Source organism: Falco biarmicus, chromosome 7 (assembly GCF_023638135.1).
Source record: "Falco biarmicus isolate bFalBia1 chromosome 7, bFalBia1.pri, whole genome shotgun sequence".
Lineage (NCBI taxonomy): Eukaryota > Metazoa > Chordata > Aves > Falconiformes > Falconidae > Falco > Falco biarmicus.
In genome coordinates, this window is record NC_079294.1 from 1,023,105 (window position 1) to 1,048,098 (window position 24,994).

The window sequence follows — 24,994 nt, forward strand, 5'->3', positions numbered from 1 at the left end:
GCATCAAAGACAGAGAACAGACGGGGATAATAAAACTTAAAGCTCCTCTAATATTTCCTATCTCTGAAGCACTGTATAAATAACAACTAATTCCCTAATACCCCTTTGAAAAAGAAAGTACTGATGTCTTCAGTTTACACATGGGCTAAACAGACTGACAAGTTAAATTGATATGTTCAGAGTACCAAAGTAAGCCACTGGGAAAATCTAAAAGCTGGAAATCAGGAGTTTCTGCCTCCCCGGTACGAGCTTAGGGTGCAGTCGAGTGGATAACCAGGCAGCTCGTGTCACTGAACAGCCCACCAAGAGAACGCCTTGAGGCAGCAGGCACACACATTCGATGCTCGCGGGCTGTAAAGCCAACCTGCTGTAAGAGAGCCCGTGTCTGAGGTCACTCACCATGCGGTAAAGGTGAATAGCTTTGCGCATGCTGTCCTGGAGCTCGGACACCACGTGCTCACACTGCTCTACGCTGATGCACGATTCTGAAGGGGAGAAAAAACAAAAACCCAGACTAAGGCACAGACACACTCCAACATCCACGACCTCACAGTTGAGTAAGAAAACAGTTTTTAAAATACGTATTTCAAACACCACATGTACACTCTTCTTATTCCTTATTCAATTTTTAAGACTGGTTTGAGCCAATCATTAAAGAGGCAAGTTCTGCATAAGCTTTCTTTCTTACTACCCAGAGATGCTGCTTGTTTCGAACATTCCTGTTTTCCCAGTCTTTAGCCTCTCCAAAGTCAGCAATGTTTTTTCTCAGATCGCAGATTTTTATTACGGTCAGATTACCCATGCCATTCTCAATTACAATTAAAAGTCAAGTTTGAATGAAGTGGTAAAAGGGACTAATCCGAACAGCCTCTAATTTAGCCTCCACCTTGCCAGAAATCTACACACTCCTCCTCCTGTATCCTTCTGCACAGCGTGCAACCAGGCACTGAGGATGAAGGATTACACTGAATTATTACAGTGTTCTCTAGTGAGGACTGAGGTCCAGAAGAGTGTTGACAAACCACCTCAATCGCAACAGAATCGCATTTTTGAGTTCCCCAGGATATGCACCGCTGACACACCGTAACTTGACAATGAAAAACAAAAGGAAGCACACCATCTCCTGCCTGCCCCCACCAGGTATTATCTCCAAAGCATCAGAGTTGAAGCCCTGCAATGTTTTAATAAAATCCACGCTTTCATGAGTTAAACATAGACCATGAACAAAGACATAGACAGACACAAAATCTGCAGTTATCTTCAATTTGCAAAGGCCATTGGACTTCCTTTTGTTACCTAAAACCAAAACTTGGTCATATTAGCACTATTATTTCTGCAATTCTAAGAGCATCATCTTTGACAGGCTGGAGGGGACCTTAACTAATTTCATGAATACATCTAGATGATGTGTAAACAAATACAGCTAGAAAAACATTTATACATAGACAAACACATCTAGAAGAACAAAGGGGCATGAACAAATCCTTCCATCTGCATTTTTTGTTCCCAAATCACCCAGCCTTGTAGAGTTTGAGCACAGTAGGCTTCACTGCAGCCCAAGATTCTTGGTTGGGTTTTTTTTTCCACCCATCCCCTTCTTTTTTCTTGCTGCCCCCTGCCCCCCTCCCCCCCCCCCCCCCTTTTTTTTTTTTTGTTTTAAACCCAGCTGTTTCTTCTCATGATTGTTTCTGGATTTCTCCTCTGATCATGCTTTTTACGCTGGTCTCCAGCTCTGTGAGCTGCCAGTCTGGAGAAAGGTCATGAACATAACATAAATGCTTGAGTAACAGGCATTTTCCACCTCTCAGGTGTGCAGAGCAGAGCTCTTCAGAAACCAGCAGAGAACATTAAACACAGCAACAGTATGAAGCACTTCTACAGCATTTTAACTGTAGATGTCAAAATGCTTTAACAAAGACAATTCTCTTTGTCCAGCAGCTACTTATAGCAGCTGTTATGCAGGCAGGAAAATGGAAGGACAGAAAAATTAATTGGAAACCCAGTCACAGAGCGAGGCAGAAGCAGAACAGGTCTCTGTCAACCCTAGAGTTCTAATCAACTGCCACACCGTGATCCACAGAAGCCACAGTAAATTGGTCACAGCTATAGCCAACTTGGATCTAAACAGCTTTTCCAGCATGTACCACTAAAAATTTGGGAAACATGGTCTGAAAGAAGCTGAAGGCTGACAGCTGTCTGCTGAGAACAAAAAATTAAAATCGGGGATCCACTGTGCTAAATCATTCTAACTCACTACAGGATGCTGCTAAATATTCTGTCAGGGTATGCTATGTATTGAAAGCTGCTTAGAAAAAAATAAAATTAAAAAAAAAATCACTGCTGCAAAAAAACCTGTTTTCTCTGCACTGTCTGTGCTAATTCTGCAAACATAAACTCCTAGCAACTGACCAAAACCCGTGTGATACATAGCTTGATTCCCAAGCGTAGAAGAGAAAACTCAGCCTAACCAGTACAGACAACTGGGCTGTTACTCCTCTGCTGTAGAGTGTGATTCCACAGCTCCCGGCTGCATCTGCTGCTGGAGGAAACCTCACTCCGGAGGGGAGGGTCTGAAAGTTTTAGAAATGCTCACTGTTCTACCCTATGGTGTAAGAACAGCAGGTCCCTCAGACAAACCACCACGTTTCCTGTTTTACATAAGAGTGCTTCATTAGGACATTTCATCCTTCTAGAAATGCAAAAAGAAAAATAACAGTGCATCAAAACCGGATTATCCTTCTGCAGTGGTGCAGAAATATTGCACTTAACCACTGCAATGCATGGTGGAGCAGCCTGCCACCACAGAAAGTAGTCAATCAGAGGAGTGCAGAGGCACCCCTTCTCAGATACAACAACAGAGTAAAAGGGATAAACACCACGCACTGCATAGGCCCCTGAAGGTACGAGGTATCGGTGTGGTGGTGAACATCCAGCTTCCTACTGCACGTCTTGGCCGGCTGTTTCAGGAAGGCGTATTTCCTTTCAGCTTGTGACGCAAAAGAAAAACCTCTCTGGAGGTTTTAGTCCTACAGCACATGCTGTGGAAATAAACACTGTCTTCCCTGCCACTGGAGGTCTTCCTGCCTCGGAGAGCAGGATTTTTGCTTCAGTTTGAAGTTACCCAGTAGTTTCCATTCAGGGGAACTACCCTAAACCAGGGCCTGTAAAAGACCCAAGAGCTGTTTTCAGCAGGTAGAACAGTTTCCCACCTCGCACCTTTTTCTACAAACTAGAGATAATTCAAATATTAATCCATGTTCTTTATGCTTCAACCCAAAGGCCTGCACATACACTGCACAGCAGTTTGCAAATGTGCTCAAAGCAGAGCGACAGCAGCACAGAGACTTTCTCGCTCTCATGGGTGGCTACGGCAAGGAACTCACCTTGGTCAAGCCTTATCTCACATGAGAAAATTGTATGCAAACCCTCTGGACCCTGCACGCTTGCACATTCACAAAATAAAGCCGGAGCTGCCTGGCGTAACTTCACTATTATCTGTGCTTGTTAGGTTCAGCGAGCACGTGTTGGCCTGCACCTTCCTCTGCTGGTCAGACACGCTCCGAGGTGGGCACAGGGGATGTGACCGACATGCTCGCCAGGATCCCAGCGCATCAGCTTTAGCATTGGCCAGAACGGGGTTTGAGCCCATATGGGTAACGTGCGACCGCGCACATGAGATTGCTGAAGTCTACAAAACACTCAGCTAAAAAGGACCTTCAGACACGAGACCCAGAGAACATGGAAATTAAAGACTGAGAAAAAGATGTCAGGTTGAAAAAGTGTCTCACCATTGAGGGGATGGCTTATGGAACGAGACAGGTGCAGACAGGACGAGACAGGCCAGAAGCTGGACGTAAAGAAATGTGATGGGATCGTGAGGCGGTTCACAAAGACAGGAGACAGAAGGGGGAAGAGAAGAGATGGGTATCCATGCACACCTGAGACCTGTGCCGAGGCAGCTATAGATGAAGGAGACCTCGGCCTGACGGGGTCTAGTGGGCACAGTCCGGGCTGGCTGTCTAGCACACAGGCGATGCCGGCGGTCCTCTCCCTGCACCTGGGCAGCGTGCCCTCGGGAGACCTTAGGTGCTGGCCCTCTGGCAGCTCCCTCAGCTTTGCATTAGTGACCCCCTGCTCATCCTGGCAACCTGTCCTTGAGACTGAACTCTCCGCTGGGCTCTCCTTAGCAAGTCCTGTTGGGATCTCTCTACCAGGAACCAGAGACCCAGCAGTTTGATTTTCCTGCTTGGAGGCTCGGACCTCAGGAAAAGAGGGTTTCTTTCTACAGGCCCCAGCAGGTGACTGCGGAGACTGTGGCTCAAGCAGGGCTTTTGTTTTGGTAGTGGGTGAGAAGGAGGCCAGCGTGGGTCTATCAGGCAATGGCTTGGGAATGTCAAGAATCAGATGTGCTCGGTTTGATGATGCCAACTTGCTGTGGAAGGACTTGGGAGATGAGCAGTTTACAACTGGCTGAAGCGCTGGCTTCACTGGAACATTTTCTTTCACTGGTAGCTTAATCTTCTCAGCATCTGCTGTGGAACTAAACTGTGTCTTCTCTGCCACTGGAGGGCTAGTCCTCCCGTCAGTCAGCATTTCGGTGGAGTAACCAAGGTACAGATTTTCCCCTACAGATATGCTCCTTGACATCTTAGCCCGGAAGCTGGTTGTGGGGTTCATGTAGGACTTTGGTTTTGCAGCCCTGACATCTTTGGCCAGCAGAGCACCAGATCCATCCATCTTCAACATACTGGCTGATAACACCCTGCAATTGTTAGGTCTGGGATCCTTCTCAACCACCAAAAGAGTCTGAGGACGCTGCTTGGCAGAGGGTATCACTCCAGGACCCTTATCTGTGAAAATTAAACAGACAAACATACCAAAAATAGACAAGAGCCTGCAGTGAATTCCAAAACCGGCAAGTAACAGAGCTGCTCTGGCCTGTTGTGCCTCAGCTCAGCCCCTGGGAGAGCTGCACAGAACCACTACTTCAGGTGAGTGTCACCAAGCCTCACAGGCTTCGTTTTTCGCCCATCCCTCGCCCTGCTCACACACTGCTGCTTACCTGACAAGAGAGACTTGCTCTTAAAGTGTATGGCCAGAGGACCTCGGACCACCGTGACTGTTAACTGAGAGGCCGGAGGAAGAGGAAGCAGGCAAAAACTTACATATGATGTTGCAGTGATTAGGTTTATTTTTTTAAGAAACAAACTGAGTGCTTATTGATCATTCATGAGTTGATTGCTGCAAAAATGGAGTTCTTTCACACAGAGGGCATGGATACAGTCAGCTCCCTGTTGCATCCTCCATCCCTCTTTCCTCCCCACCCTGGGGAGCTTCTGTCTTGGCCTGGAGCAACCACCCACAGCAAGAGAGAATTTCTTTGCAAATAGTTCGTGTCACCCTAGGCATTGCTCCTCCCACAGCTGCCAGACAAATATCAGAGACTGATAATTAGGAGATCAACATTTGCATTACAAATTAAAAATGTCTTCCCTTGACAGGCTAAGAGTTAGAAGATATGCAAAGCACGTAGCTCAGAACACAGAAAGACATAAGCTTAATTTAAAGTCTATTCAAGCTCAAATCTCCCCATTTCATTCTCAGGTTTACACTATTCATTCCAACCTGTGTCCTTACCCTCATGAACGAGGTCATGAACTGACTGGGCCTTTCTCATCACGGCATTCACAGGGCCTTCTGCAAAGGATGCGGTAACCCGTCCAGGAGCCATACCAGTTCTGCTGGCCTCCAAAGCTGATCTGCGCCTTTTCTGGATATAGACCGCCCGATTTGAATTTACACTCTCCAGGAGCTGGCTGCTCTCCAATCCATCACCAGGATGGTTGCTGCCATTTTTCAACAGGTCTGGTGTAAACTGATTGGTCTGTGTCGGTGGCTCAATGGGCTTTGAATCCAGTATTAGATTTGATGAAGAGAGTGACAATCGTCTAGACAACACGATAAAGAAATCCCAGTTAAAAAAAAAGTATGTTGCCCTGCAAAAACAGGCATAGGCATTGAGCCAGTTTCTCTGGGATAGAGAGCCCTTCCCTATCTGGATTCTTCTAACATCAAAAATGCCCTAGACTGTTACCGCTTCATTCTATGCATCCCTGGAAGCACTGGTCTTCAGGCATTTAACCGTAGGCTGCACGACCACAAATAGCATTGGGTCACTGTTTCCAGGGATCACGCTGCAAAAGGTGAAGGCAAAAGAGAAGGAAAAATTCCAGGCAGAGGGAAGACTGGGCAAAGTCAGGTCGGGTCTCTTCTCTCAGCTCATCTGACTAACAATGAAATCTTTTCAATTCTAAGACACCCTAAGAGAAAGTGATTATACTTTCCTAACATTATGAACTAGGAAAGGGGATCAGTACCTTCAAGAGGAAAGCCTAATTGCCTCTCTCTCTCTACTTCAGACAAGCACAGTGGGCTTCCTTCGGAAAGCAGGCAACTTTCAGTCTGGCATACTTGAAAAGCTGAACACGTTAAAAGCCCAGAGGTTTTCATAACCTAACACTACCTTTCTTGTTACATATCTTTAGATCACCAGTGAATTCCTTCCCTCACCACTGTAGCTCTCTCTCTAGAAGCTTACACAATAGCTAACCACTGGCTTTCCTCCCAAACATACAGCCCCAATGAGAAACAGACTAAGAGGCACTCCTGACAGCAGCTGAATACAGCGATGACAAAAAAATTTCCCTAACATGGTATTTAGACACAGCTGGTGAACCATAGAAGATGCACTCAAATCTGCTCAGTCCTGTACAATGAAAATTAATTTGAGCTGAGATTTCAGGTTGTCATTTTAGAGAAATACAGGAGTCTCTCCGTTTTAAAAATTTATGAACCTAAATTGATGCAAGTATTTACCCCATTTTTTCTTCCTTTTTTTTCTTTGTTTGGTTTTTTTGGATTTTTTTTTAAACAAGGGAAACAGCTTGGAGAGGCCTTTTCATCAGGTGCTTTAGGGTTAAAGGTTTTCTGGAAGAATAGTATCTCCATGGGGCTTTGCATGAGCACCCTGTGAAGGTATGGGACTCAGAAAAAAAGCTGAGTAAGAAAGGGCTGTAAAACAAAGGGAAAGTTGGCAAGCCTACTTTCATTGTCCAAGCTGAATGAAATGCAAAAGAATAAACAGAGCATAAACAGTGAAAAGTAAATTAGGTGATTCGCGATTCCTCCAACTTAATCAATCAAAGCATTAATCATTAAACAATTAAGCACATTGTTGGGAGAGAAAAAAGAACAAAACAACAGTGTTGCTTTAGGAAGAAACACAACAGCTGAAGTGACATGGGGTGGCATACGCAAATCACGAGGGTCTGCAGCCAGCCTGCCAGGCGCTCTGCTAACATTTCGCTGTGCCTAGGCACACCAAGGGCAGAAGTCTGCTCAACTGTTTTGATCCAGGGCCTAGCACGACACCTACTCACGCCAGTAAAAAGAGACAAGACAGAAACAGTGAAAATAAGCAGAGTCATACCTGAGAGCCGGGGACTGGGAAAGAAAGCGAGAGGAAATGCTGAGGTTTTCAGTTCTTTCCAGATTCCTACATGAGCCACCTAAAATTTTGGTCAAAGGGAAGAGAAAAAGGGAGTTACAGAACAAACATTCTGACACGTGCATTTACTTATCACAGACTATCAAATGTTCCCCCATATCCACGGGGATTTTTCTGAGTTCAAACCACAGAGAATCAAAAAATTTCACTGCCTTTGCCTTTTCTGTCCTACTTAGGTTACTCTGCCTTAAACTGCTACTCTCCCTAAGGGTACGCCTCCTCCTTTTTTGCTTCCCTTTGTGTCCTATCCTGCCTGTAGGACTGTGAGGCACAGGCATCAAGCAGAAAACAAACCAAACAAAGGCGGGGAGGGGGAAAGAAAACCAGACAACTCACATAGATAATGCTGCCTGCAACCACTATCAATTCTAAAAAGATACGCTTTGTTCTGGAGTTGGTCGATAAAAGACTAACCAGCTCCTTTGCCACTCTGATGTCTCCTCTTATTCTCTCCCTCCACCCAGCATTTCAGCCTTTTCTTTTGTGGCACTTGCTATGCCTTAATACACCACTAGAGGCCACCACATGTCACCTACGGGGGTGGGGGTGGGGGATGAACACAGCTAAAACCTTCACGTGCAACAGGAAAAACTAGTCCCCGCACAAGAGAAGAGGATTCCAGGGCCAACACTTAACCCTGGCTGACCCAGACCCCAGCCTCACCTGCACAAACTTACACAGACCGATGGAGATGAACAGACGTCGCTCTTCAGGCCTCTCTACATTGGGTCCCCATTTTTGCCCCCTTGTACACCCCCCTCCACAAAAGCCTAGCAGAACTTGTAGCCTGGTTTGATTTATACATGGGACAAACCTGGAGTGACCTCCCAACGTCGCCCCCACCAAGCAGAACGCCATACCTCTCCCATCCGTGCTGCCCAGGGTCCCAAAATGCTGCTTGAGGAAGTTTTCCTGATCGGGTATCTGGGGGATTTCTCCCTCTGGCATGCTAGTGCCCACGTCCTCCTCTCCTTCCTCTCCCTCCAGGTCCGAGATGCCATCCGCACTTAGGGGCTCAGTGCTTTCAGAATCTGGGGAGGGGCGGGGTGGTAAAAAAAAATGCTGTAATAGCATAATCATGGTAACATTAGCCAGGTTACAAAAAATATTCAGCAAAGATGCTAAGTGGACCCAGAAAGTTAAAGCGAAAGTCAGCATTCACTGTAATTCTCTGATCTACCATATCCCCCAAACAGCATAGCCCATGGGATTATCAATACTAACTCTGCCTCCTTACCTAGCAAGGGAAAAGAAAGCCAAAGGTGCACAAGGAAAGCACACATTAACCAATTCCTGCCTTGACAGTGGCTTCACTGAAGTGCCTGTTAAAACGTGCCCAAATCTTTACAGCAATACCAGCAAAACTAACAGGAGAGTGACCTCATTTCAGCTCATGAAAAGCATCAGGTCCTAGAGATCAGGAGAGCAACTCATCAACATGGCACACAACGAGCCCAGCTGGTTTCTGCACTGTTCCACATCACACAAATACATTTATAACGTCTTTGCATCTTACCTTCGTTCGGATGGTCTGGGCTGGACAGACGACTGCTGCTGTAATCTACAGAGCAGGCGCTGTCAGGACTGTGTTTGTCTGGGCATCCATTACTGTGATAACCTCTACTTAGCTTCCCGTGGGGCAATGCTTTTACCTGGAACTCACTACGAGAGAGACAGGAAAGATACAGCACTAGAAGTGATACTTGTTTTACATGTAAAGCAGCACAGTCTTTACCTGTGTTAGCAACACCTTTGATTACAAAAGTAAGGCTTTAAAAAGAAGTTGATTTCTCTCATCATTATGCACTATATTTTTTGCATTTCATTAAGCTTGGACAGTGAAGTCTCAAGGGGACTGTCAGACTTCCAGGGCACTGCCGGTTTCCCATGATTTTCAGGCACTAGCACAGCACCGCCCTGGCCTGATTTCCAGCACAGGTGAGGAACACATGTAAAGGTCTACACCGTGAAAAAGGGACTAAAACCAGGCTTGTACCTGCATGATAGAAACTCCAGTTTGCCATAGATTTGAGCCCTAATATACTATTTTTTCCATGTTTATGCCCGGCTGCTTTGGGCAACTTCTGTGTTGCAAAACAGAGAAGATTCTGGGTTTGAACAAGACTAATTTACTGAAGAATGTCTACAAAAGTTCAATATTGTAGGACAGGGCTCCTGATGACTGTTGTGATTTCACGAGTTTTATTTTGCCAAATGACACCAGCACCGTTCTTTTGCCTGATGCCTGAGGACTTCAGTTTTCCACTTTAAGAAATACTTTGCTTTCAGATGTGCTCCAATGCAAGGTGGGGTGCAGAAGTCACTCAAGAGAACTGAATGCCCATTACCCCTGGCAGCATGTAAACTCTGTATACATTGAGATGCCTCCAGTCTATATCCACCATCACCGGGGGGGCTCCCTTTCTTACATCATGGAGCAGCACGTGGGTCTGCTCTGTCCAAATGTATCACAATAAAATTAAAATTGTAAATAAAAAGAAACTGGGAGAAACCTAGTAGCTTCAACTGCAAAATCTTGGCATGCACTCTTACATAACAGCCTGCCTAAAGCTATCAGCCCACTCTGTGACAGAGCAGGAGGAGACAGAGGAAATTAAACAGCTCTTAGTTAAGAAGGGAAGGGAAGAAAAAAAAATTCAGGGAAGGAAAAGAACTGGAGCATAGAATGAAATGGGAAAATTAAGTGAGGGTAAAACTAAACCAGAAGAAACAGCACAGGAAGAAAAAAAGGTCTCCGCTGTCTCCAGTGTTCTTTTCAATTTCATCTATCTCATGGCAAGCCATTCTATTTCCCACAAAAGGGTCATCACATATTACATTTGTTAAATTCTTGCCCAATTACGTTTGAAAGTGTCATAAATAGCGTCCTGTCATTTCTCCTGGGCAGACATTTCACTGCCACATACACATCACTGTTGGGTGGGTTTCCAGCTTCCAATTTTTCCCTTGCTTATTTCAACCCAGACAAGGGAGAAAGCAAAAAGGCTGCTCCGAAGTTGTTTATTCCACAAAAATAAAAGCTTGGAGGAGGCTGCTAATGTGCAGTTTCCTCAGAGGAAAGGTTATTTTAATGGTGCCTTCAGATTCCTTTAGCATCAGGCCGGCACAAAACTCTCAACTAAGCATGCCTGCCATCAATCAGACAGTACATCAACTCATTCAAGTTACCACATAAGCTCCAAGCAAACTAAACCAGAAACATCTAAGCCATGCACAGCAGAGAGCTTATTTTTAACCTGCTAGGGTCTGTGGGATGGATTTCATCTTGCTCAGCGTAGATTACACATTCCTCACTCTCAGAAGGTTCCAGCTCCTGAGAGAAAATCCCGTCTTCACAAGAGACAAGCCGAATGACTTGGGGTCGCAAACAAGACCGGTTATCTTGGGGAGGTATTGAGCTGCTAACCTGGTTTAAAAAGAGAGAAAACCAGATATTATCGGCATTTTTCCTGAAGTCAGCAAGTGCTGTGCAGAGCTAGAAAGTATGCATTACAACACCGAGTAGGAATAGATATCTGAGATCAGAGCACACAGCACTCCTATGTCTTTCCTGTTCCTTATTCACTAAATTTGACAGACTACTGCTGTAGTTTCCCATTTGCAGTCCCTGAAAATTCTCCAGTAAAGTACTGGGCTCCCTATCCCTGTCTGGCCAGACATCAGTAGTATAATCCACGTGGCAGCAGGTCCTTCCATTACCTTTTAAACTGGTCAAACATTATTCAGAGAAGTCTGCAAGCCACAGCTGAGAAACACTGAATTTACTGCACACAACAAGCCCAATCTTCTTTTCAGTCATGCAGTTATTTTACATACATACACACACACACACACACATATATATATATAAAGGAAGGAAAAATTCTAATGCAGTTAGGAACCAGGACAGACTGCTACCAGAATGAGCTTTCTGTGGGATGAGTGCACATTACTTGCTGTGACTCACCAATACAAAGATTAAAGAGAACTTAATCATCTAACACAGCCCACAACTAAGGGCATCATGTGAGCCACATGTCAGTTGCTACTGGAGTCAAGAAACTGCACCCCAGTGGAGTGAGCTAACAGGTAATCACATACACATCTGAGCTCAGCTTCGTTTTGCCATAAATAATCAATGAGCTAAAAGAAAACACAAGGTCTTGCCTGTCATTAGAAAGAAACCTTGATTCCACCTGGGCTCTACTATAAGATAGCAGCGTCACACATTGCAGGAGGACTAACTGCAGAAGAGTTATCTAAAGAAGTTTCTCAGAAGGCAATTAGAGCCATCTTTAATGATATTAAGAACGGCATCAGGTAGTCATAAATGGAGGTAATCATAAATAGAGGCGGGACAGATGCGCTCAAGAGTAGATTCACCTCCTCAGAACAGTACTGCCCTTACTTTGTTGATGTGCACAGGAAGATCTGCCTGCTCTTCTCTGTCATCCCCATTGCTGTTCTGAGACAGGGAGTCTCGACTCGGGGAACGGGAAACAGAGAAAGACTCCAGCTGACGCAAGTCAAGCATGGACTTCACAGTCATCTCTATGTTGCTGGTTGGCTGGGACCAGCGCCCACGCTGCCGGGGCATCTTGCTCGCTGGTGCCTCTGAGTGCTGCATTGCTGCTATCTCTTTAGCCTGAGGGAAATTGAAAGAAAGAAGGTCTTAGGGACTGAGTTCTGCTGATGGAAAAACAGGAGAGAAAACACAAGACCCACAGAAAAATGCAATTATGTTCATCTCTATAAAAGCCTGTGAGACAGCTTAAAATTCCTCCCTTAACCATAAAGCATTGAGAAAATGTGATACTTTTGTTGCTGCTTCTTGCATAACTGAACATTTAAATGCCTCACTCGGATCCAAGTATATGATCAGCTTCAGAACCACAGAAATGAAGGGGCCAAAGCACAACAACTAATAGAAAGATACCAATGTAAAAATCCCAAGTGAAACTGCCTCTTAAACTAGGTTCCGTTTTACCATCCTCAAGTTGCTCTTCACAGAGAAGCTTCTCAGTTTCCCACCGCACCCTTCATTCACACCAGTGCAAATTAAGTTTTTAACCTCCACAGAAATTTCTTTTCCAGTTTCCCTATGACAAGAAATACAATTTAAAGGTTTAGCAACTCACCCTCCTCATTTCCCAATGGGAAAGGCTTCTTGAGAGGGTAAGGTCTGGGTCTGGAAATGTAAAAAGATATGTACCTAGTTGACATCCTTGGCCAGCAGTCCAGCTTTTTAAAGACCCCTTACCTCATCTTTCCTCAAAGGCAGCATTCCTACACCTTCTGAACCAGCAGACCACCATCAACACATGCTTTCCCATAGACTACCTAATGCTTGTATCAAAATTTTAATGGAGACATACTGTTTTATGTAAGATTTTCCCTAACTCAGCTGACCCACTGCAGGACATTTGCTGCAGCGCAGTCGCCCACCAAAGGCTTGAGAAAAAACCCTGCTCTAATACACTGCAGCATCTGTGGTAAAAGTACCTCAAATTAGTAACGGTAATCTCTACCATACGTTCTGTCAGACATCTCTAGAATCCCCTGTGAGATCTCTTTTGGCTTCTGTGGATTCCTAATAGCTTGTAGACCCAAGCCCAGGACACTAATTCAAAATTTGTTTGGCCAGCTGGAACCAGCAAGAAACTTGGGAATTTAACAGTAATTTCTGATCAGAGAACTCTGAAACGCTCCCCTCTTCAGACTCAGGAATGGGCAACTCCACATTACGCACTGGTGTCGATCCATCAGTCTCTGTTGCGGTCCTTCTCTTTCTGCCCATATCTTGCTATCCCTAAGCCAGTGTCTCTCATCTTCTTCCCACTTTTCAGGCCATTTTTCTCCATCTCTGCCCATACCCCTCTCCCATTTGTACCTGAGTCTCTCTCAGTGTTGCAGTCGGACTGAATATGGAAAGACTGCAGCCCACGTAACTCATCTTCATCATTCCCTTCATCTTCACCATCCTTGTCACTGTCCGATGAGAGTGCAGGCACAGAGGACAGGGCAGAGATGGACTCGTGCCTGGGAGGTAGGAATCAGAAGGAGTATTATGGTCTGTCTCAAGAACGGCACACCATTTTGATCCTTACGCCAGACAGTTCTCCACCTTATCCCCACCCACACTCAGCAGGCTGCCTCAGCTCCCCCCCGCAGCCCTCCCCCCAGCATAAACCCACCGCGGAAACAGGGCAAGCCAAGCCCCGCACCCAGGCGTGTGGAGCCTGCCGCAGCAACGGCCTCGCACAGGTGCGGGGACGACAGAAACCAGAACAAAAGTAAACGGGTCTGAGAAACTCAAGTGGAGTGAAACTTGGCCTTGCATTTCAGACCCCGCCAACTGATAAGGTCAAGATGGCAGAGTGTATTTGAGAGGCAAATATTTTCCCCACCCTTAAGCATTTCCTCTCTGGAAAAGTTTTACACATCAAAACCACCACAGAGATACTCCCCGTTTGACAACAATCGGGTATATGGCAAATTACCACATAAGAGGCAGGTTTGTACCACGGGCTGCACCGGGCAGAACCTGCAGCTGCAGCCCACGCGCTCTAGGAGCACCCTGCTGCCCTTTTTAGCCTTCAGGCACCAGAAATAATGTAAAACACGCTTGGGGCAGGTCTTTAATCAAAGCCTATCACACAAGTGTTCCCACACAGAGCTCAGAGGCACTCCCAGCATAGAATTCCCCAGCACCAATCGAGGAGCTTACCAACACCAAGCTCTGTCTGTCTTCCCTCCTCTTGCTCTTCCCCACCCTCCCCTCACCCCTTCAGCCAACAGAACCAAATCAACTAACCCACTCTGGACGGTAATTGAACAAATAAAGAATCCCCAACAAGTAAATCCGAGCAGCACCCACTCCATGGCCTTGAGCTAGAGTGCCAAACTCATCATTAGTGACATTTATAGGTGTCACTGGTGGGTGTTGAGTGCCAAGCATTATTCATGAATTGAAAATAGCTCATCCACCAAGTACAGAGCGGCCTGGCGACAGAGCAGCTTCTGCTGCAGCTGACAGACAGCAGGCAGCATGCAGACACGGTGAGCAGTAGTTACAGTGGTTTCCCATGTAGTGGCAGAACATTAACTTCCATTTTATCAGGAGTGGCTGAGCCACAACTACCCAACCCTTTCAGATGAGCTTTGAGGTGTTCTGGAAAAAAGAAGGGTGGAACTGACTATAGCCTGCCGAGCCCTCCAGTGAAACGGCTCCATGCTGGCTGTCCTCATCTACTTCTGACATTTGAGTTTGTCAGTCTCTTCAGCTTCTCTGCTGTCTCTTTGGGTGTCCATACTGCCATTCTCAGGTTCTTGTGTCTAAGCAGGGGAATCCCAACAAAGTTCAAGCACCAGAGCACGTTTGAGGTGATGCCTGTTCCATGCTATGAGGTATACTACATTTATATACAGCAGGCAATGTTAACTTCGTATCAGTAACTTTGACAGCATACTTCTGCTTGTAGCCATCACGGTGGCTGGAGGAGCTTATTGAGGAAGAAGGGTTGGATTGTTATAGACATTTCAACATCTAACTGGTTGAACACCTCACTATGATGAGGTGATACAGCAAGGCAAGGCTATATGTTTGCTGAACGCTGCACGTACTGTCTTCGGTGTAAATGGAGAGAGGTTGGCTTCTACCAATGTGTTTGTGCTACAAATAGAAAGATGGCCCCTGTCCATCAGACGGTGACTGACAAAGTTAGTAAGTGGAGAAAAAGTATGCTCTGACATCCTCAAAGGAGCTGAGTAAGAGAATGCAAAACATGTTTTGGAATTTGGATGGGCTTCCTTCATACCTCACAGGAAGTGCCAAACAAATTATGAAGTCACATGTGTTTGAAACAAACATAAGGTTGTCTTGCATTACCGCAGCAAAAATATCACGCCCCCTTTCCACATCCTCCTCTTCACAACTCGAATATCCTTTTCCAACTCAGTCCTGTGACTTGAAGGGAGATACCTGAATGGGGTTTTCAAAAGAATCTTAGGCCCACTGACTTGAAACCGAGATACTCCTGAAAACAAAACCTAGGTTCACAAGGTCTTGTGTGTTTTGCTTGCCCAAGCCAGCCCCTCAGCTTGGACCTAGCTACTTTCTCCTTTCGTTCCCTGCCTTCCCCTGTGTGCTCTGGATTTTCTTCTAAGCCACTCTGTTGCACACATCTCCTCAACACTCTTCCTTAGTTCTTGTTCATGCTTAGATGGCAGTCAGAGTAAGGTAGGGTGAGGTTGCAAGCCCAGCAGCTGCTTCCAAAGAAGCACCACATGAGAGCGTTTTGAAAGTGAAGGAGTAAGACTTCTGGGTTTTGCCAATTTCGGGCTGAGAGCAGGTTCAGCCAAACCCCAGCAAAGCATCATTATACCCGAACAAGCGTTTCTGAGCAGTTATTCCAGAGTAGCATGTACAGACATGTCCAATTCTCATGATACATGTGACTCAGAGCAAGGATTTTAACTGTCCTCGCTCTTGCCTTCTTCCTTTGCTGAGGGACTATCCCATCCTAGTACTACGTCTGGATCTTTTTCTGTACAGACGGGCAGAGTCAGTTGCAGCTCCCGGTTTCTGAAGGGTCTGCCAGGACACAGTCAACAGCAGGGAAGGACCTTCAGTTAGAAAGTCTCCAGGACACGTATGTAGACTTAAAAGTGCCACGTCTTTATGGAGTTCTAGTATTAAGACATCTGATATTAGGTACTCTATTCTTTTGCATGCCCTGAATTCAACTCTTCTTTCTTTTCTTAAAACAAAACAACACAAACAAGAATGGCAACTATCCATTTAAAGAGGTATTCATTTAAAGAGCATTCCCACTCTGATCTTGTGCTACTTAAACCCTCAGCTCTAGGGCTGTATTTGTCAAACTGCAACATCCTGTGTGGTAGGGATCACTAACAAATTGCCCCCCTCGCCCTGCCCAAATGACTAAGGGTTTTAAAAAGAAAGTTATCCTGCTTTTCCCCACAGAAAGATCACAGTGTTGCTGACTTCAGAGTTTTCCAGGTGTTACAATTGCGGCAGTTCAGCACAGACTCGGACACCACTTCTGATCTGGCATCAAAAGCCTAGCCCATTCTGAGCCCTGGAAGGCACACAGCTTTCCTGGACTGGACCAAAGCCTGACCGAGAATTTGATAAGGAGTATTTCTTTCCAAATATATCTGACAGCACACAGTACTTCTTCAGCATACATATATAAGTTTTAGCCAATTTAATTTGGATAACATTTCTATCTCCTGCTATTTACACTAGAGTTTCAATGAAAGTCACAGAAAGGGTGATTTTTAAAATTAAAACACAAAAATGTAAATGCTCAGCCAGAACACAAGTATAAGCCCTGCAAACATTCCACAGCAAAATCAGTTTAGAACTTCCCTTCCAAAAATTTGAGACAAGCTTTTCCAAACCACAAATGCATACTTGGATCAAAATCAAAACCCCATTAAAAGGCCTTTACATGGTTCTTTCTCTGAAAATATAAATGCCTCAAAATCAAAACGTACCAGCAGTATCAGCTGGGTACAAGTTCTGTTCCCCCGAACAGTCAAGGCTCCTTATGTTCAGCAGACAGGAGAAAAGCACACATCTGCAGTTACCACAACCAGAACTGAAAGGCTCTCAGGGGCACTATGGAGAACGATGGGTGATACTGGTCAGATGAGTTCCAAAATGATCCCATAAAGGTGAGTCGGCAAAATCCTTCAGAGGAGAAACTTTAGACTCCCTGGAAGTTTTTGGTGGGACGAGGACAGAGCTAGGACTCTTCAGTTGGGGGAAAAGGTTATGATAAAGGTTTACAAAACCGTGGGGACTGCAGACAGCTGGATGCAGAACAATAGTTCACCAAAGCTCACAATATTCAGAAGCAAGGAGCTTTCAAACCACACTCCTGCTAGTTTTGTTAACAGAGACAAAAAAAAAGTCCTTCTTTCCATAGCAGTGAACTCCAGGAACCTGCCACCAAAGGAGGTTGCAGAGGCAGACAATATTATGAAGTTCAAAAAGAATTTATACAAATTCAGTGGAGAATGGGTCCACAACCAAATACTAAAAGGCAGAGGTAGAGATGTACCTCTTAACATCCACGATGTAACAACGTGCATGAAACAAACGGACCCCAAAGGCTCATATAGCAAGGCTCACAGTTGCCTCACTAAACAGCATCTCCCATTGCCACTGTCACAGGCAGAATATTGGGCTTCATGGAGCACTGGTACGACCCAGCAAGGCATCTCCTGTGTGCTCCAGATGTTATTCACCCAGGCCAATCCCTGCCCTGCCAGACACAGCCGGATAGGGACAGCACCGTTGTGAACTGGAAATCTTAAGCTCCCCACTGCCACCTCTGCTCAGTTTTGCTCCCCCAATATTACTGTGATTATTCATCCTGTCAGTTCATAACATGGAACTAGCAGAATGCGTTACTTTCTGCACCAAACCCTAGCAATACTGTTTCAGAGAAAATCTAGCAGAACAAATGACATATCACCAGGCAGGGAGCTTTCTTATACTACTGTGAGTCCTGAAACAAGGTGCAACCCAAGTCTCCACCGCAGCCTACACAGACAGACTTTGAAAACACAACCAGAACAGGTACAGGGCATCTAGAAAACCCATCTTAATCAAGTTCATTAGTTTTCCTTCTCCCACCTCAGTAATGCTGGTCCAAAAGGCTCTTCCTCCATCTTCAGTCCCAATCCAAAATGCTCAGGAGTTATGTCTTTGCTGATCTCCAGTGACCACAGTGGCCGATCAAAACTGAAAACAAGCTTTCAAAGCTAACCAAACAAGTAGATTCCAGGCTTGCAAAGAGGTTACCAAACAAGTTTAATAAAGTTCTGGGCTTGGCGTGGCACTAACACCGCCCTTCAGCAAGCGTCTGTGACGGAAACAAGTATCACCTAATGTGGAAGAGGACTGGGGTTATCTGTCACAGGCTGCGCCTCGGTAGGGTAAGGCTGCAGCTGCTGGAATAATGGAGAGTCTGCTATAAAAAGCACATTGCTTGACAGCTCCAGAATTTTAGCTAGAAAAAAGGCTTCCTGGGTTCTCCCAGCATCGTTGCCGAAAGCACTTATTAGACAAGACTTGTCGGAAGAACGAGCAGATCGAGACGTTCTCAAATGGAGCTATGCAGACAGGCTTGTTTCAACATCACTTGCTACCAAGCGAGTGGGAAGGTCCTTGCAATACCACAACAACCAATGTGGTAAATCCTCCAACACTTCAGCACTTTTATATCCAGAACTCAAATCTGTAATCATTTGGAGGAAACTTGCGGGACACAGTACCAAAACCCCGTGTTTATCCTTCCCTCCTTACTTTTATCCCATATCAGCTCGGTCAGGACTCCCTCCTGCATTGCTTATGGTTGATTTAGTCTTAGCTGTTTACTAACTACGGAGAAACCAAATACATTACACTAATAATCCATAATCCCCTATCAGTCTCGTTCTGTTTAAAGCCATGGTCTGTGTTTAAGCACCACTTTTAAAGAAAGGTCAGCAGATAAATTTAGATCTATTCAGCTTGTAGGCTGCGGTAGTTTGTTTTTAGATACGTTGTGTACCCAGCAAAAAATGATAATATGATTAGCTGCCACAAACTTTTCCCATGAAAATTCTTTTTATATTTATTATTTATATTAATTGGTTTTAGGTGACCTTTATCAAAGCCTCTGGAAAATAGTTAATAAAGAAACAGCACAACTGTAAGGACTCTTTCAGAATGACAATCAACATCGCAAACTCGTACAGCTCACGGGTATACTTCAGTACCGACACTGCAGAAAACGGCCTTTAAATTGCATTCAGCCAAGACCCAGAGAACTTGTATTCATGAAGGAGCAAGGCTTCTCTTCTGGGATGCTGTGCACCAGTCTCAGTACTGCTAGGTAAACTGCTTATTGAATTTTCTGACCACATCATTAAAATAAATTAAGACACAAGGGGCATTGCAGACACATTGCCCTCAGTGAAGCAACACTAAGTCAGTCTGTCTGGAAGATCACAGTCAGGTTTCTACATCCAAAGAAGGCGGGGGAGGGCACAAAACCCCAAAACCCACAGCAAATCCAACAGAAGAGCGAGAGAGCTTTTGGAAGATGCTATCAGTGAAGACAGTGAAACTTTTGTCGAAAATCCCAGTGCCAAGCTTCCCATATTAAACCCTAAAAAGCGAGCCACTTCTTTTCAGTCTACTCTGCTTACCTCATGAGTCCAGCCGTCTTGTGCGGGGAAGACTTCTCTGCCTGCTTCCCTCTCTGCTTCATGTCAGACAGTCGCTGCCGCATGTTGATGGTCATCTCCGAGCTGAGACGCCAGATGAAGATACAGCTGTAAGAGGGAAAGGTGAGGCTAGGGTCAAGTCTCAGTTTGGTTTATTGACATTATCAATTCCCACTGCAGAGGCAAACAAGAGCCCTTCTGTCTGTTGGTGGGGAGAGACACACACAGGAACAGCTTCACAGAAACTCAATCCCATCACAAGCCTCATGGCAAAAGGGTAAAACCTACTGTGGGCGAGAGCAACGGCAGAGAGATTTGCACAGACTGCTCTGTGATCCTACACCTTTATCTGACTATCTGACCAGCTGCTGCGGGAAGTGCCGTAACAGCCCCTCTAACAGCCCCACGGCGGTCGGCAGGGCACGCGGCGCCCACAGATGCCCTCTGCATCCTCAAGCGGTGGCCAAGCTGCAGCCTCTGACTGCAACTGCCCCCAGGGGCAAGGCCCTCCTAACGCCCACCATGGAGCCTCTCCAGCGCTCCCAGTATTTTACTTGGACTCTCTCAGGGAAGCTTTTAAGGAATTCGATTGAGTTTGGTCAATGGATTCAAAAGCATTGGACAGAGGGAAACATACAGTGCGATCTCATTGCTCTCATTTTCTTCAGAAATCTGGCTAAAAATTTTTTTTAAAAATCCTTATCATGTTAGAGAATACTGTATCTCACCTTCAGCTACTAGAAAATAAAGTGACCAGTATTTTCTCTGAATTTTAACCTCAGTGCTAATTCTTTCCATCTCATGCATCTTTCCTGTCTAGCTGGGTATATTTACGCCAATGTTGACACAGAGGTGGTGCTTTTGTTATCACTTATAAAATCCTACACCCTACCTAGGAACCCAAAGAGGATTTAATCCGGTTCTTCAAGACCCATCAGTGCCACCATACTCATGGGTACTCCAATTCACAGCGGAGTTTTCAGTGAGGGGCTTTCCCCTCTTCCTTGCTAGCCTGTGAAAGTTAACATGCTCTGCCATTTTGAACAAGGGCTATGAATTTTGGTCTCCCTGACCTGGAGCAAATGCCAAAAGCACCAGGATCCTGAATGCCTGATCTTCTCAGTTTTCTTCCCTCTCATGAGAGGACACTTCAAAAGATTTTTATTTCCATATCACACAAAAAGAAAACCAAAATCCCGCTTATGCAGTCTGCGGAGATTTTAATGAAAATCTAAAAATTCCCTTCTTGCCCCCAGCACCACTGTCTTTGTGACAAAGCTCTGGAGTGTCACTCCAGCTCCTGAAGTCACACACAGATGCTGCCCATCAGCAGCGAACATGCTGTCATCCTCCTGCCTCAGCTTCCCAGCCAGCTGCCTCCCCTCAAGCAGCAGCTCTCTCCAGCTTAACTGCAACTGAGAAAATACTGAAAAGCAGGAAACAAAGTTCAGAAAGCAAATCTGGCTTGTTCACTTATCCCGCCCTCACAGCTACAAAGCCTAGAGATAAGCAGCAAACAGCCCGAACTTGTCAATACATCAGCATCCAATGCAGAGCTCTACAGAAGCACTCTCCCACCTACCCCTTTTGCTGCCTTTTTTTTTCTCCCCTTGCAATACTTTTCTCTCATGGGTGTCCCATTCCTTGTGCCCTTCCTCACTCCCGTTTTTCTTTCTATTCTCAGCTTAATTCTTTGCACATGCTGCTGTGTGTGAACAGACTATTTCCCCCGTTCCCCTTTGAAAAACATGCTCTCTCATCTCCTTATGGCAAAGTTCTTCACAAATCCTTTCCTCATTTCTCACCCATCTCCTCCACACCCTCAGTGAAGAAAATGACCCTTTTGCGCCCGCCAACGAGTGAACATTGTACCAAGTTACAAGCTTCACCGGGACCTCATATCTTCCATGTTTCTGGAATTTATGAGGAATCCACAACAAAAGAACTCTCTCTTCAGAAGCTTCTCCCCTAATCTATTTACACACATGAAAGGTAAAGAAAGAGAAAAACTAGATTATTTATTTTTTACTGAAAGACATAAAAAACCCAACTGATATGATTTAAGGTGATATATTGTATTTTCTCTAACAACTCACCCTCTAAAACTCTTTTGCCAGTTCACTTGTGCTTTATTAATAGAAAAGAGAAAAAGAGAATCTGGGTTGCTCTGGCCTTCAAATCGCACTCCAGGAACCATCTTTCTCAAAGGGAAAATTTTATTCAGTTCAGCTGACTTAAGCATTCACTGATCCCAGAAGCAGTGGGTCCATTCACCTCTGCAATCATCGTATTAGGCATATAGTCTCTTTTTCCCCTTGGGCTCAGTCTAGTGATTACTTGAGCTTTTGGCCAGCTGATTTGGCTCACCGAATCAGCACAAAACTCAGCTGGGAAGGGGTGCTGAGGTAGGGACCTGAATCGGCTTATGAGGGTCAGCCCTGCAGCACAGCTGATGGCGGGGAGTGGGGAAGAGGACCACAGGGACTGGAGCAAAGAGCTGGGACAGGCCAGCCCTGCTGCTGCTAGACAGACTCACTTGCCTGGTAAAACCTCACCAACAGGAGTGCTGCAAGACAACGTTCTGGCACCACTGGCCAGAATGTCACAATCTGCCTTACATCACAGCCCTGAAGGCTAGTGAGGAAACAGGCCACCTCCCTGTCTCCTTTCCAGCAGGGAATAGCACCCATGCTCAGCAAACCACAAGGGAAGTACTTCACCCAGGCGTCTCCTTCCAGGGAAGGATAATATAAGCTTTGTGAGCTTTGCCAACAGCACATTTAGGATGCGGAAAGCTCTGAGGCTGATTTGAAATTCATAAAGCATTCCTCATTAAAAAAAGAAAATAATTCTGCCTTCCTTCAGGACACACATTAAATCCAGTGTGAAATGGCATGAGTTGATATCACAAACAAGCAAACCGCTCTTACCTGTCACCAGAAACAGAGATCAGGTGTTTGCAGTCATTACTGAATTTCATCCCAGTTACAATCTCTGTGTGGAATAAAGCACAAGAAAGAAAAAAAAAATAAAAGAAAAAAAAAAAGGAAAACCTTCCCTGAATTATTCCAACTGACAGAAGAGATCATTAGCCAAATAGCCTATCTGTGCTCAGTAATTTGAATCCTGATTAAAGCCAACGCCATTTAACAACGAATCTAGGCTTGACGTGGAAAGGGTATACCACAGCAAAATAAGCAGGAAGACTGAAGTCTCTTTTTGCCTATAATAGAATAGCCCATGCACGGTAGGAGCTGAGGGTGTATCTAATGAAACTTAATATATGCTGAAAGAACACAGACCACCTTTTAGGCTATTGGAGAAACTGCATAAACAAATACATGGCCTGACAGGCATGCGTGTGCTTGTATTTTACAATGCAAAATGCAGTCTGAAAAAAGTTGAAATTGCAATGAAATAAGCTATTACAACTTCATCCAACTATAACCTACTGCAAAATACCCACTGGGTAAACTCTGGTGGGGAGGAACCTTCAGAAAGCTTTGACTAGTATCAGACCCTACTATATAGTCATAGCAGAAAAAAATGCATTTCCAGAAGTTTACGTGCCTTACCTGAATGTCCATACATGGTTGCAACACACTCGCCAGAATAGAAATCAAATATGGAGAGATTCTTGTCAGAACAACTGGTTGCAATATAAAGACCAGAGGGATCTGTTTGCACCTGGTTTAGGAGGCAAGAGAAGTGCAAAGATCTGGTAAGAAAGTGCCTTCAGACTGCAAGAAAGTGGTCCAGGATACCCAAGACAGTCATAGTAGTTAACAGAATAAAAAGCAAGTAGCTCCCACAGGACTCAACTGAGTACCAGGTTATCCAGCATGCCTCGACAAATCTCCAACGTGACTAAACTACTAAAATTATCTGCAACCCAATCAAAGACTAAAGGCACTTAGATCAAATGCCTTCATGACTCTGGAGGCACCATCACCAAAGGACAGGCTTATACCTCTCTCTCCTACCTCCTTTTAACCACTGGGGTCTTCCTTTCGTCTATCTTAAGATCAAAATAAAATAACACATGCACACACCCCAAAACACACCCTCCAAAAAAAAAAGAGAGCTGACAAAGGGAGATATTAAAAGACTCAAATCTCGAAGAGAGAAACTGAAAAAGAACTCAACACTGCTGAGAAATTGTCTTTGATAACAATGCTGTCAAATCTTCAGCATTTGCAACTCCCATTTTTGGGTTGGTTGGTTTTTTGTTGGTTTTTTTTCATATGTGCCCATTTGTGGCTTTATCTTGGATCAAACATAAACCCCCCTCTGAATCCCTTGCTAGGTCTATAGCAGCACTACACAGCAAATACAGCTGCTGTCACTAAATGTCTGCTTTGTCCTTTGTAGAACTTCAAGGAACTGAGAGTGAAAGTGGGTTTTGAGGGAGATGTGTTATTTAAATAATGATAAATTTATTTGGCTATGTTTATTTTGTTGAAGTGTCTTTTGCTTCCAATGTCACTGAGTTCTACTTGTTAAATTGCAATGTATATTATGATCTCAGAAATCAGAAGATTTAAATCCCAGAGACAACCATAATCCCTTGGTTACATAATTGTCCTAAAAATGAGCAAAGCAACATTAAAAATAATTGAGACTCCCCACTTGAACCACACATGAAAAAAACCAAAACCATAAAACATATTAAAAACGAAAAATCCAGCTCACAGCAACATTTCATGGTTTGTGGTCTGCGAAAGATATAATCAAGCACCCAAGCTTACCAGTAATAAAGTGTACCATTTTCATTATTTTGACTTATAAAAAACTTTGTAGGAATTATGATGGCCAAAGAGAAAGAGAACTTACCTTTCTCTGTAAAACAGAAGAGGTGACACTGAACAAAGCTGTTTGCCTTCCTCTCTCTTTTTGCCCAGTTATTTACATCCATCAGTAACAGACTAGACTAAACTACTTCAGTTGGAAGGGACCTAAAATGATCATCTAGTCCAAGGGCCTGACCGGTTCCGGGCTGACCAGGCTGAAGCATGTTATTAAGGGCATTGTCCAAATGCCTCCTAAACGCTGACAGGCTTGGGGCATCGTCCGCCTCTCCAGGAGGCCCGTTCCAGGGCCTGACCACCCTCTCGGTAAAGAAGTGCTTCCTCATGGCCAGTCTAAACCTCCCCTGGCGCAGCTTTGATCCCTCCCCAGGCA

At 44.9% G+C, this 24,994-nt stretch overlaps 1 protein-coding gene across 5 annotated transcripts in view; it reads right to left on the minus strand.

The window, feature by feature from the left end:
- The window catches only part of MAPKBP1 (mitogen-activated protein kinase binding protein 1), a 103,917-nt gene that overhangs the window by 5,042 nt on the left and 73,881 nt on the right, over positions 1-24,994 (minus strand). For 3 of the 5 annotated variants that reach the window (XM_056346160.1, XM_056346159.1, XM_056346161.1), the window contains 13 exons: positions 23,389-23,500; positions 22,744-22,807; positions 19,796-19,921; positions 13,458-13,606; positions 12,706-12,755; positions 11,976-12,212; positions 10,825-10,994; positions 9,084-9,229; positions 8,428-8,598; positions 7,490-7,568; positions 5,638-5,948; positions 3,789-4,850; positions 400-485 (listed from right to left, as the gene is read on the minus strand). In XM_056346160.1, the coding sequence (XP_056202135.1) occupies positions 400-485; positions 3,789-4,850; positions 5,638-5,948; positions 7,490-7,568; positions 8,428-8,598; positions 9,084-9,229; positions 10,825-10,994; positions 11,976-12,212; positions 12,706-12,755; positions 13,458-13,606; positions 19,796-19,921; positions 22,744-22,807; positions 23,389-23,500 (2,763 nt within the window). The remainder of the gene's footprint in view (positions 1-399; positions 486-3,788; positions 4,851-5,637; positions 5,949-7,489; positions 7,569-8,427; positions 8,599-9,083; positions 9,230-10,824; positions 10,995-11,975; positions 12,213-12,705; positions 12,756-13,457; positions 13,607-19,795; positions 19,922-22,743; positions 22,808-23,388; positions 23,501-24,994) is intronic. The other 2 variants (XM_056346163.1, XM_056346164.1) reach the window with 2 other exon arrangements.